Source organism: Clytia hemisphaerica, unplaced genomic scaffold (genome assembly GCF_902728285.1).
Source record: "Clytia hemisphaerica strain Z4C2 unplaced genomic scaffold, Clytia hemisphaerica genome assembly, whole genome shotgun sequence".
In the NCBI taxonomy this organism is placed as follows: domain Eukaryota; kingdom Metazoa; phylum Cnidaria; class Hydrozoa; order Leptothecata; family Clytiidae; genus Clytia; species Clytia hemisphaerica.
The window spans coordinates 399902-413923 of NW_027104039.1; the positions used below are offsets into that span (position 1 = coordinate 399902).

At 34.6% G+C, this 14022-nt stretch overlaps 2 protein-coding genes across 2 annotated transcripts; both read right to left on the reverse strand.

Moving 5' to 3' along the window:
- Positions 1-310: 310 nt before the first annotated feature.
- Positions 311-1393, reverse strand: LOC136811781 (putative peptidyl-tRNA hydrolase PTRHD1). Its single transcript, XM_067068410.1, has 2 exons — positions 1166-1393; positions 311-535 (listed from the first exon to the last, which is right to left on the reverse strand). Exons 1-2 carry the CDS (start codon positions 1364-1366, stop codon positions 365-367), a joined length of 372 nt encoding a protein of 123 aa, XP_066924511.1. The 5' UTR covers positions 1367-1393; the 3' UTR covers positions 311-364.
- A 1346-nt stretch (positions 1394-2739) lies between these two features.
- Positions 2740-4338, reverse strand: LOC136811782 (uncharacterized). Its single transcript, XM_067068411.1, has one exon. The coding sequence runs from the start codon at positions 4236-4238 to the stop codon at positions 2847-2849; it is 1392 nt and encodes a 463-aa protein (XP_066924512.1). The 5' UTR covers positions 4239-4338; the 3' UTR covers positions 2740-2846.
- Between the last annotated feature and the right edge of the window lie 9684 nt (positions 4339-14022).

Below are 14022 nucleotides of genomic sequence, written 5' to 3' on the forward strand. Positions count from 1 at the left end.
ATATAAGAACATAAGGCTTCGAGGCCTAAAACTTTAAGAACATTCTAAGAACATACTAAGGCTTTGGAGACTTAAAAACATGCAATTTCTTAAGAAATTGCATCAAAATGCTCAAAAAATGCTGAAAATAAGAACATTTTAAGAACATTTTTAGGCTTCAAATCCAAAAAACTAAGAACATCCGAAGGCTTCGAAAATTTTTGACGTTCTTATAAAAAAAAAAACGTGTAAATGAAAGTATTTTCAGATGCAAATTACCCTTCCCAGAAAGAATGTAAAAAATATTCTTTGAAATAATAAAAAATGCATATTGTTCTTATTAAATAATTATTTTTAAAAAATCTCCTAAAATTACATCAAAGTTCTATTTAAAAAGCTTCAGTTTTTTCAGATATTTATGAACGTCGTCTTTAGGGTAAGGTTTTAATGCAAGGCATGTTGGGTAATTTTCTGGTTGTTCAGTCCATAATTTATGTTTGATATCATTGTCAACTAAAACCTGACTTATTTTGGCAATCGTTTCTTCGTCTTTTGCCTGAAATAAGAAGAAAATAAATAAATAGACCCATTTGGATATACTTTTAAATCATAAAACCTACTTAAATTCATTACACAGTGCTTACATATAAGTTTTCCAACTTTGGATTAATGTTTGAAAAAATCTCTTCATGAAATTTTCATAGACGTTGATATTGTTTACAAACTAATCCCAATAGGGTCAAGTGAACACAAGATTCGAAAACTTTGCCAATGCAGTTGATATCAAAATTGAGAAGTCACAATTGAAAAACTATTCCTGAACAAATTAGCCACTGCATTATCCCCTTTGTAACATTATTGCATTGGAAGTATTGCTCACAATGAACACACGTTTTTTTATAAGAACATCCATCATTTTTTTAAGCCTTCAGATGTTCTCAACTTTTCAGGTTTCAACCCAAAAAAAGTTCTTAACATGTTCTTATTTTCGCCATTTTTTGAGTATTTTGTCCATTTTCCTAAGAAAACAGGTGTTTTAGAGCCCACAAAGCCTTAAAATGTTCTTAATTTATTCTTAAGATTTTGGCCACTGAAGCCTTATATTCTTATATAGTTTGTTCTTATAAAAAACATGTATTCTCATATGAAAAGTTCATGGAAGTTAATAAAAGTAACCAATAAAAACCTCTAGTACAACTTTATGCATATTATCTAGATCTTTTAAATATTCTTGTGTATGATCATCCCCATAGTTCAAGTGAATAACAGCAGTACATGCATGACAAGCTTGTGCAATGACAGCACCAACAGGCCATTTCATGATATCTAATAAATCTCTTCTGATAACAACATACTGAACCAATTTTAATGCTTGAGCAGTACTCATTTTCTCTTTTCAATTTTTCTACCTAGGATTGAATGAAAAAAAAAATATTAGGTTACAGATTTGGAGATACTTCAGTTTTTTCAGTTAAAAATAAATTGCAATTATACAAAATACAGTTTTGGACTACTGCTCTTTCTTTTTTCAGTTTGGCAAAACTTTTTAGATTTCATGTTTTGTTTACATGCCTATATAGCTATTCCATGTTTACTCATTATTTCAGTATAAGAAAGTAGTTAGAGAAATTATATTACGAACAAGCAAAGTAAGTTTTTTAATAAGGGCATGAAAATCAGCTATCAAATAATCTTTTTTGCTCAAAATAAATAAAAATGCATAAAAATTTACAGTAATATGAATAAAGATTTTGGCTTAAAATGAAAATAATAATAAATGTTCTACCAAATCAAGAATAAAAACACGATTAAAACTAACCAACGAACTCAAAAAAATAACTAATTTTATATCAATGTGAGTGCATCATTAATCAAAATTAAAATTTTAAATAAATATTTACAGAAAACCATATGAAATCGCCAGGAAAACAGGGACCTTTGGTTAATCCTAATAACATAATTACTGGAAATATTTATGTGTTAAAAACACTGGACTACAGTGTCTTAATGTAAACTTAAAAGACATAGAGTAATGGCTACTTACGAACTTACCATGTAAGGAAGTCTGCAAATTAAAGAAGACTCTATTGTAAACATGAAATGAAGAGGATTTAGGGAAAGGGTAAATAATAGGAAGCCTAGAGTGGTGAGTTTGATAATCATGTAGTACACTTTCTGTATCAGAATTACAACAATTAGAGTAGAGTCTCAATTAATCCAGTTTTCAGGTCTCTGTAGCTGAAATAAATTTAAATGCCTTGTGTGCGGTTGAATTATAAAAACTCAAGAACAAACATATTCAAAAATGTAATCAAGAATGAAAAATATGAAAAAACTATCAAACTAAAACAAATTTCACTGAAACTCAACATTCGTGCATCATAAACAAAATGAAAATTATAAATAATTATCTACAGAAAAGTACACCAAATGCCAGAAAAATTAAAAGGTTTGATCAAGTCTGATAAAAAGGAAAAATGAATCCTATATCAGAATTAAAAAAACAACACTAATTGCATATAATTTCCATAGCTTACAATAATTTCTTAGTATGCTCATAAAAATCAAAATAAAAAATTTATAACTTGAAAATATTCATTATTATATATAAAGTTACTTTCAACAGACCTCTAACGACTTTAAAAGTATTTGGTTGCAGAGACTTATTTCGTCTTACAAACTCAGAACCATTTTCATCTCAACAATTTGATCAAAAATTAAAAAGTTTTTCTTTGCGACTACTTGATTTTAAAACAGAATTTACCTTAATGTACCTATTAAGGACGATGCTACCAACATCTACAAGAGAGAATAAAATAACTAAAATCTAATATGAGAATATAACATGGAAACATAATCAATAACGATCAACTGGTAGGTTCCATTGGATCAATATTAATAAACATTGGTTTGGGTTGTAAGGACATAGAACCAGGAAACATACCAGCAACTTCTACGTTTTTCTTTTCACGTTGTCGCCGATTACAAAACCAAACCCTAACAACTTCTTTCTCAGTTTTTAAATGATTTGCTATTTGACTCAATTGTGATCCATTCGGCTTTTGATTTGTCATAAAAAGAGCTTCTAAATTTCCTTTGAGTCCAAAATCTAAGGAAGTCCGTTTCCTACGTTTCTTAGCTCGAATGTTTGTCTTCTTTTGCTTTCCGCTAGTGCTGGATTCATCACCTTTTAACTTACTTTCTACTTCATCCAGCCATTTTGAAAACAAAGGATACAAGTTACACATACTGTTATGGCTTAATTGCATTGCTTCAAACCGACAAACATGAGTTTGACTAAACAAATTTCCAAGCATATTCCCCAAACTAAGGCCTACATCAGCCTGGGTGAAGCCAAGACTGACTCTTCTTTGCTTAAACCTTTTAGTGAATTCTATGATTTCCTCTTCACTGATTGGCTCTTCTTTTTCAACAGTCGATTCATGTGTTTCTTCAGTTAGAATACGATCCTCTTTGGTACTCAGTTTCAAATCAATATCAGTATCATCATAGTCATCAATAATGTTGTCATCCTTTTTTACTATAGGTTCTGCTTTGGGAAGACCTTCTTTCATATTCACCATTTCAACACTTTTGCTGCTTCTTGTTGAAGTAGAAGAGTTTTCATCATCACTCCATGCTTTTTTGAAATACGGTGGAGTGACATCTACTAACTCAGGTACTAATGATTTTAAATTTTCAGTTGTTAAAATCTCTTTCTGAAACTTGTCATTTTCAATATCCCTATCCTTTAATTTTTCTAATTTCTTTGTGTAGTTTTTCAAATTTTTCGCTGTTTCTTTAGGGTCTGGAAGTAATAATGAATCTTCTGGATTCTGACACACGATAGAGGTAGTCGGTACTAACCCAGAATTTAGAGGGTTATAGATAGTTTGGGTGAGGTCAATAGGTTGACCGATCACTTGGTTAGCTATTAAGGGCATATGAACAGGTTGTTGTTGAATAAATGTTGCAATAGGCTGTCGCAGTTGAAACCTGTCTCCTTGTATTGTCACCAAAGTATTATTTGTCATAAATTGTGCAGGTGGCGGTATAGTGTTATGTATAACAACGTTTGGTGGTATTTGATGTTGGGAACCCATAATTGTTGGTTGTTTTATGTCATCATTTGTCAACAGTATCGTTTGCATTGCTGGATAGGATTGTTCACCGATAACCGCTTGGTCTTCTTTCAAAGAAATCAAATTACTTTTGACATCAAGGTCAATATCCAATTCATTCATATTGCTCAATTCCATGTCTAGAAATGAAAAAGAAGAATTTTAGCTCGTACATCCTGAAAATCAATTGAAAATTGACCATGAAAGTGAAGCCTGTAGCTGTTCAATCATCATATTGAAAACTGCATTTTGGTGAAAAACATGCCATGCCATGCAATGAAAAAATAGAGATTTTAGCATTTTTGCTGTTCATTTTGCAGACGATCCGAAAATAAAATGTTGGAATTTTGGTGTTTGCATCCTGTTTACCCAATGTTTTTATAAAACATATGTACAAGACTGTTTGAGGCAAACGCTCCTAATGAAAATGGCAGTTTTAATGTTATAACGAATATTTAAGCTGTAAATTTTTTCATGCTGTTCGCAATGTAAATTTTTAGCTTTATGAAATAACTGAATCAAAAAAGTATACATGTGTACAGCGCTCTGATATTGTGATGCAGTTTGCTTATCTTTGGCTAGGATTGCAATTTGGTACATTCTCCATTTCCAATTTTACGGCACTTTATTGTCATTCTAACTTGCATCAATTTCCCGCTTTCTTCAGAAAATTGAAGATGAGAAAAAGCCTAAGCTTTAGGATCACAGATTGAAACAAATAAAAGAAGTGTTATGAAATTTGATAGCTAAACAGTCCGCAAAGGGGCACCAAGAATCAACAGAAAAAGGGGCTTGAAAACAACTATTGATATCATTTTATCCAGACGGTCATAATTGATAAAATTGAGCAACTGATTAGCCATGCAACAATCGAAATCGATGAGCAATCAATTATTGAGATATCGATTACTATCCATTACCTAGCGGTATCTACTATTACATATCTATTATAGATTTGGTGAACTAATTCAATAAATCTTAAATACAATTTATAATTTAAGATTTACTCTTCTGTGCTTAATTGTAGAGGGGTGGAATAAACAGGGGGTTGGTTGGTACTCTGGTAGAAAATCCAAAAATGGGGGGTCAATATTAAGTGATTTTGGGGTGATTTTCCCAAAAACCAATCGATTGCATTACTGATCTCATTGATTGGATCTATGACAAATTGATGATGATAATTTTTGTTCAGTCAGTCAGTCAAATGTAGCCTGGATATCCAAGCTTAAATCTTAGAAAAAACAAAATTTACCTCAACATACAAAGTTCTAAAATTATAGAGCTTGGTCTTCCTAGAGAATAAAAGTGCAAACCCATGTTTACAAAACTTTTCTAGCCAACTCAGGGCAGCAAAACAGAAATTAATAAAAAGCAGCCTTACAAGCAGTTACAAGATCTAAAACCATTTAACACATCCAAAAATTACACCCAAGTCCCTTAAAAAGTTGGCATGTATTATATATCATGACCAACCATGTTTTCTTCAAAAATGAACTTGCCTCTGTTTTTTCTTTTTCATGTTTTCATGCCATGTAACAGAAAGCTGTATCTTTAGGATTATCCTTTTTTGTGTTTCAGAATTTTTCTGCGCCATACTTTAAGTTGGTCTAATGCCCACATCCCTCTTCTAATTTTGACACCCTTCTTTGGAGATAGGAATAATAGGAAGGTCAGGGGGGGTACTAAGTTGTTTTTTACTTACCTTATCAGACCACCACCCGGCACTGGCCCCCACAACTTAGTACCGACCCCCCCTGGGAAGGTCAGAATTACTGATTGAACCTAATTACTTTTGCTTAGCAATCAGAGAGGAAAACTCTAGTTTCTCTATCAGAGATTCTGACCTTCATACTGTATTATTCCTATCTCTAAAGAAGGATATCGGAACTAGAAAAGGGACGTCAACATTAGACCAACTTATGGTATATACCATGAAGTCGGGTAACTTGGATCAGTGGAGGGTAACTTAACAATCTGAAAGTTTCTGACTTTTAATATAATCTTATTAGCAGCATGTATACCAAATGGGTCCATTTGTTTCATCACCATTTATGCCACTTATGCCACTTATACCACCTTTTTCCCATTTGTTTCATCAAAATGTGTTCAAAAGTGTTAAAAAATACTTACATTTTTACCACCTTAATTTACATTGGTCATTTGTGTTCTTTGTGTCAAAAGTGGAAGTTTGCCAAGCTTTTCCAAGCAAAAAGAAATTCGCATTTGTTTCTGCATTCTGGGTCAAAAGTGGAAGAATGTTATTGTAAATGGCGGCAATAATCGAATGCATAATTACGATGCGTTTCACTTTCGTTTTCTTGTTAGTTTGTTTATATTTCCGACATAATTTATGCGGCCATTATTGACGTAACTAAGAGTTCGCAAAATGGTAGACTTTTGCCATTTTTAACACGGTTTCCATTTGTTTCACACGATGGTGGCATTTGGGGAAAAGATGGCAAAAATGGAAGTTTTGAGGTAAGAAACAAATGGACCCAATTTTACAATTATACATCAACCAGATCAGGTTTTATGACTTTTTTGTGCAGGCATATCATAAAATCCAGCTAAAACACTGTACAATCGGAAAATCTTAAATTTAGCATAACTTTTGATCGAGGCATCCAACAAATTTTGACAGGTTTTAGGTATCAATAGTAAATTTTAAAAAATATTTTAAAAAATTTCAAAAACTGATGACGTCATCAAAAATGACGTCATTGTTTTTTGAAAAAATTTACTCATTTTCTGCATGGATTTTAAACACCAATTTTATTAGTATGTTAAAAACCGGCAATCAAGTTAAAGATATTCTTTTTTGCTTTTAGAAATTCAAAACAGAATTGAAAAATCTCCATTCGTTCAACTTTAATTGCTATTTTATTGAATAGTACTTTTTCACTGATCAGCGATAATTGTGAAACTTTGTGATGACGTCATCAACCCAAATTTTTTTCTATGAACTCCTTTTATGGTAGAGAACATTTCTGCCAAGTTTCAAGTCTATATCTTTTCTAGATCAAAAGTTATGCAAGGCTGGTGGAAACACCCCCTTGGCCTTGAGAATACAAAACGCGAAAAAGCCTAATAATAATAGGGTTAACTTTGTATTTTAATGACCAGCCAGGTCATTCATTCAGTATAGACCTAACTCTTTGTACAAAAATTACGGGAACGCATATTTGGACTTTTTACCCTATGCTGCACGCAAGTACTTAAGCTAAAGTCCCGCAAAAGCAGGACAAAAAACGCCACATAGAAGATCTTTCAAATTCAGTATGTGAATAGAGCAGTAAAAAATACAACTTTTTTATTTTTCCTTTTTTTGCATAAGTTCTAGGAATGAAAATAAAAGTATAATGATGATTGAATACTTTCCACTGATGATCCGCGGCAATATCGTAAAGCTAGAATCACTTCGAGTACTCTTTGCTTAAAAAAATGATTGACAGATTGAAGTTTTTCACCCGCCCGGGAGCTTGCGGGCACGTTCTCGGCTCAATCCTAGGATAGATAATTTCGATGGATGGAAGTTGTTTGAATGTTTACAAGGCTCTTGACAGAAAATTGTTTGTTTTATTGTCAATGATGACAGTGCCGTTATCAATTTTGTTAGATCTGACATATTGATGTTTGTAGGTGCAATTTATAGTTTTGATTCCCATTGAAGAATCGCATTCTGGTTTTCATGTTATTAGATGCTGTTAAAGCTTTAGAGCTAGCCTGTCGTTTGACAGCTAGTCACACTAGGAAATCAAGCTTTTAGAAAAAACAACATCACATCAGTCATCTACAGGATGTATTTGCAACAACAAGGATGAGAGTTACCTGAATCAAGTTCGCAAAACAATTTAAAATTAAAACTTGAAAGTTTGAAAAAAAATAAAACGTGCAGCAGCCAAAATCAACCAACCAAAGTTTGTCATTCAATTCCCGAGACATTGAGGTCTGGCAAAATTTCCGGGAAATACCCTATCCGGCAGTGCGCGTATTTAGGTGGGTTCTGCCTCCCCCATAGATCTTTTTCTTGGGAAGTTGATCTTCAAATTAGTTCTTAAGGTTGGCTTGGCTCAAATTGTTTCATCTATGGCTCAAATTTTAGGTAATTTCTCATAGTTTTTTAATACATTTATTTTGTACATTTGAAAAGTGCAGTAGCATGAAACTCGGAGTAGTGTACTCTTTTAATTTTTGTGATGAAAGATATCTTTTAATATTTTACTTGGCTCTGGTTTTCATTGAGCACTCTGCAACATCAATCACAAACAATACTTTAGTTTTTGAGAATGTTAATTTCATTAAAAAGCGCCGGGTTATTTTTTCATGAATCCGCATTTTTTTGCTTGAGAGTCAGGTAAACGATTTAGCGCTTTTGCAGCATTAATCTTTGATACGCATTTTGGCGGGACGCACGCTAGATTGAGGGATATGCATGAAGATATATCTTCCACTACTGATGCAAGTTACTGTACCTGATCTCACAGTAGGGTAGATCGGTCCTCATACGGCTGTTACCTTTAGCGAAGTAAATGAGAATGTAAAACACTCTAGAGGGAAAGCAGGCACTGTTAAACCAGAACATAAAATATTAAAAAGTAGACTGTGAAATAGATTTTACAGCCTGGGATATCCAGGCTTAAAGTCAAATACCTTGTAGTAGTAGTGGGAGTCTTGAGCCCTGAACATGGGATTGTGCAGCGTTTGGGTAAATGAGACAAAACTTGGACAGTCCGGCAAATCCTTGCATTTGCACGGGGTCCGCTACGTTGCATTTGCAATGCCAATGGGTCGAAATCGAAAGTAGCACGAAAACCCGGTGCAAATACACAGGGTTTTTGAAATTCTGTGCATTTGCACGGGGTGGAAAATTAGAAAATTTAAGATTTTGCAATGGTTTTACAATCAATTAACACCATTATTTTTGTTTAGAATCAATATTTAAGAAGATGAATCAAATTCAATAAGATATACCAGGTAATCCTTCTTTATTATCTTTATATTTTGATTTGGAAAACATGAATCGTTCCTTCTTATGTTGGCGTAAGGCTGTGGCGAAGAAGTTTATCCGTGCAGCTATACTTTCGATTTTCGAATGCGGAACATACGAAACTTAGAATACGGGCATTTGTAGAAATAGAAATAGGTAGAAAAATAAAAACACTGCACTGTTAAACTTGAACTGACAACTGATAGTCTGCTAGCAAAAAGGTTAGTACTAGATTAATCCATGAAGAACGTTGAAGAACACTGTACTGATAAACAAAAATGGTTACAAATGGTTGAGTGAGAAAATAGACGAGCTGAACTGCTGAAGAGCTGTAGAGCTGAAAGGAGAAGGTTTGTCCAATGAACTTCAATCGCGGTACAAAACAATTTGGATATGGGTCTTTTACTATATCGGGAGAAGATCGGAAGAAATCGGGAAATACAGACGTGGGCGGGGGCGGGGGCGGGGGCGTAGTGCTATATAAGATAAGAGGGGTAGGGGCAGAGCCCCGGGGGGGGGGGGGGTACTACCCTTGTCGACCGACGGGGGTGCTCTGCTGAGGTTCGAAAAATGGACCCTCCTCTACGTGGGACTCGAAATTTGCGAAAAAAGTGACCCTGAATGGGTCTGAAATTCCAAAATTTTCTCAAATTTTCTACTTTTTCCCCAAATTTTCCAAAAATAGGCACCCTACGAGGGACTGATTTTTCTATTTTGGTGTTTTTGCGACCCTATCTGGGACTCGTGGAGGTTAAAAAAGGTACCCTGACCAGCGGATCATCCCCGTAACCCATTTTGCCCTAGTACCCCCCCCGGGGGGGCAGAGCACACTAGAGACTGGTTACATATACGGTGATTCCATTACTACAGTACCTTATTTCTATCAAACCCTGTTTCTACACCTTTGACACAATAATCAAGTGAGACTGGAACTTGGTGTTCTAAATCTAGTATTTACATTCAGTCCCCGCTACCCGCCCGGCGGGCGGGGCGGGCACTTCAGGCAAAAAATAGGGTGACTGACATTCTCCAGCCCCTAGGACCACCGGGGTTTTGTACGCTATTGCTAAAACCAACAAATCTTTTAGATTTAATCATTATTCTTTTAAAGAAGTTGGGATACACTCATAAGGTAAGTGGGACGTCTCCCCCTTCGGTGGGTTCTAGGCCGCGTTCTAGGCTATATTGGGGCTATATTGCAAGCCTTATTGGAGGAATTTGAGCTTTAAAATCCTGAGATCCTAAGGTCTTAAGGTGGTAGTTACCTGAGATTTGAAAAGTTACCGAAAAAATTATCAATTTCTGTTTTTTCGGTGTTTTCGAATCTACAACCATTCCTGAGAGTGCCTTGAAAATTTCAAACCCGTATCTCAAGTATTTGGGTCACAGGAAGCATTTTTGTGTACCATGGTAGTCCAAAATCCCCCTAGCAACCAAATTTCAATCGGTTGCTATGGCCTTAACCGCTCAATACCTGTCCCAGCGTAGCAAAGTAGCACGCCAAAAGAAAGCTTATTTAACGCCCTTTCCGAGCGTCAAAGTTCCTCATCTACTTTGGTTTACGGGTTGTTTCAAAATATGGGTTTTAGTTCCATGATAAGCGAGCAAAAGTGTAAACAAAATGGAAGCAAGTTCTGTGACTTTGCAAAGCTTTGCAACTGTATTTTGTTGGTGTAAAGCCATTTTATTTGCATGAAATGACATTGCTGATGGATTATTCTTATTGTAATTTGTTGTTGAAGAGTTCTTGGATGTATTTGGACAAGCTTTTGTGTTGTTAATATCCTGAAGAGTTTGGCTATCCGGTACAAAACCATTTGTCGTTATGTGATTTTTTGGAAGGATTTCTGCAGCTCTTCTTGACATTCAAACTATTTTATGATATACTATGAACCACTAGTTAATTGGAGTAACCAGAAAATTCCATTGTACCATCAATTAGACGTCCACAATGAATGCAGTACAGTCAAGTATCAATATTTGAGGTATTACGAAAATCACTACTTTTTGCCGTAATCGCTTTCGTTTTTAATATAAGGTCTTAGCAACGGGTACCCCGGGCATAGTTACGGGGCATTGAGAAAAAATCCTGACATAGAATTTCAAAAAGATTCACGCTATCACATTCTACATTACAAAATACACCTGTTCTATGTTGGGTTTTTTCCTCAGTGTTTTGTAGGCTTAATTATCGTCATGCAAAGTAAATGAAACCCCCTGGAAATCTTTAGGTTTTGATAAGCAAAATACTTACATACTATTGTTTACTTTTCAGGTATTTATCCAATCAGAATTCACGCTCAGAAACTTTCAACCAATCAAAGTTCAACCGTGACGCGGGAGATGATCCAATCAGAATTCCGAATCTAAAGACTTACAGCCAATCAGAATTTGTTAGCGAGCAGTATTCATCCAATTGGAATCGCGTAACACGAAAGCGAAAGTGAAAGTCAAGGCGGAAATATATTCTTTTTTCGACGTGATTTGCATGTATTAGAACAGAAAGAAACGCCAATTTGTCAAAATTTTGTTTGAAACCACCTTATTTTTTGTTGAGTTCCGCCTAAATTTATCGAAAAAATATGCTTTTCAACATTAATCTTAAAATCTCTTTTATTGTTAAGTATCCCCGGGGCGCTCAACGCCGAAAGAAAAATAAGCGGGCGGAACCGCCATCGTAGTTTAATCCCGGGATTGAAAAAACCTGGAGAAAACCTTTTCCGTTCATATAATGTAGCTAAGGAATTTTAAAACACGGCATTTAAAGAGAAACAAGATGGCGGAGAAGTAGTGATTGGAGGTTTTTGTAATTAGACAGCATGACAAAGGTTTGTTGTATTTTAGCATAACAAAGACAAACTCAGGAGGTAAGGTAAATTGCGTTTTGACTGCTTTTAACTGTTTTTCTAATAAAGAATATCTTCAAACTTGACTTCACTGGAATGGTGTACTTATATGGCTTCGCGAGGGTTGAAATCTGGTATGAGCAACCGGTCGCCGTCGCGCAGACCTCGCACCTTGACCGACGACATAAAAAAACCCTAATTGATAGTCAGAAACTGACTCCATTTGATTGAAAATGCATGATAATATTTCATTGAGTGAACTGAAATGAAATATACCCAAGATTTGGTGAATAAAGAGTCAAAATGGACTTTGCGCAAGCCAATTACATGATTTTTGTTAGTTTGGCGCAACACGAAATAGGACAAAATGCAAGGATTTTGGACGTTTTTGATGATTACACTGGTTATGTGATATAAATTATGGATTGTTTTACAAATACAGTTAAAAGGCTGAAAAAACTAGGTTAAAAAATACATTTTGTCATAAGATATTACGTTTTCTTTACTTTTTTGCCCTTTTCCCGGAAACGCGTTTCCGGGGGTTTACTAACGCCTCGACGGATATTTCTCAGGATTGGAAAGTGCTAGCTTTATGAAATTTTCAGGGAAGGTTTCTTTCACCATTTGCCAGAAAACTAATGAAAAATTTTCATGAATTTTTTCTACTCCTTCAAACTCAAAAAATCTATATATTACAGGTTCCAGACCCCCTGGAAAATAATTTCAAAAAAAATTTTCATTAGTTTTCTTTGTTTTCTCATTACAAAGCTGTGTGCCAAAAATCTCTAATTGAAATGATCTAGAACTCTAGAAAAGCCTGTCGAAAGAAAAATATAGAACGTTACCCCCTGGCCAATATTACCCCCGTCTTTGCTATTTTCATTTTTGACATTGTTAATAGTTGTGTTACATTTGTGGAAAGTTTCATCAATATATCTTTGATATTTCAAAAGTTATGACTAAAAAGGTAAAAAAATGACTTTTCCCATTTCTCAGGTAACTACCACCTTAACTCTTAAGTCCCATGTTAAAACTCAGAGTTAAAACTCTACTTTCCAACTGTGCTTAAAAATCAGTTGTGGTGTTTAAAATTTCGCAGGGAAATCTCCTTTTGTCTCAAATATTTTTTTTCCACGATTGTACTTACGGTCATTGAAAAAACAGCATTACTGATTACTGATTACTGCCCGGGGGTACTAGGTTTGCGAGATGATAGGGTATGTCTGAGCCAAAGTTCGAAAATCGATCCTTACTTTAGCTGGAGAGACCGAATTTGTTCGTTTTTATCACCTTTTTTTATAAGAACTCTTTATTTTAAGAACTATTCCCGCGTTCCTGTGCCCAAGGAAACACAGACGCTTGCTAGTCTAAGTTTGACAGGGATGGATCTGAAAGCTTTACTTGAAAAATGGCTGAAGTTTTTGGCAACTTTTTCGGGATTCCACAGTAACAGACTATTCTTTCTTGGAGTTTTTATTAGAAACGTATGACGTATAGTTTTTGTGAACATAGGTTTGTCACCTTTAGGTGATTTTCGCGAATTTTGGCCTTTTTCGCGAAAGTAAATGTCTTTGAAAATTCTTAACAGGGAAGTTCGCAAAAGTTTATGCTGGCGAAAAATTCTCCAAACAAATTTGAAATCTATAAAACCTCAAAATTGAAATAAATATCAAATTTTCGGCATATTATTATCCTTTTAATGTCGAAGAGCAACCGTCTTTAGCAGATTTAAGACAATACACCTATTTCCTATTAGCAGATTCATGCAAAAGTCACGAAAAAACGTCGAGTAAACAAACTTTTGATTGGCGGAGGCATGCAAAGATTACCTCATACTCTGGACATTTTGAAAAATATGCTTGTATATGCAATATTTCAGCCAATCAGAGACTTTCTCGACGTTTTTCGTGACTTTTTTACACGAATCCGCTAATAGGAAATACGTGTATTCTTTCCTCAAATTCAAAAATGTCGCAAATTTCGTGATTTTTCGACCTCGCGAAAGTTTCTGTTTGCGAAAGTTTGTACGCCTAAAGTAATCTGGATTTTGAATAATATTATTAGTAGAATTCGAAGATTGACAAACAAG

What these genes read in the sequence shown, in the direction of transcription:
- LOC136811781 (XM_067068410.1), bottom strand. Translation starts at nt 1,366, where the DNA reads ATGAGTACTGCTCAAGCATTAAAATTGGTTCAGTATGTTGTTATCAGA. An exon ending in TGCATAAAGTTGTACTAGAG is followed by an intron (nt 536 to 1,165) that starts GTTTTTATTGGT and finishes TTCTTATTTCAG; the next exon opens with GCAAAAGACGAAGAAACGAT.
- LOC136811782 (XM_067068411.1), bottom strand. Translation starts at nt 4,238, where the DNA reads ATGGAATTGAGCAATATGAATGAATTGGATATTGACCTTGATGTCAAA.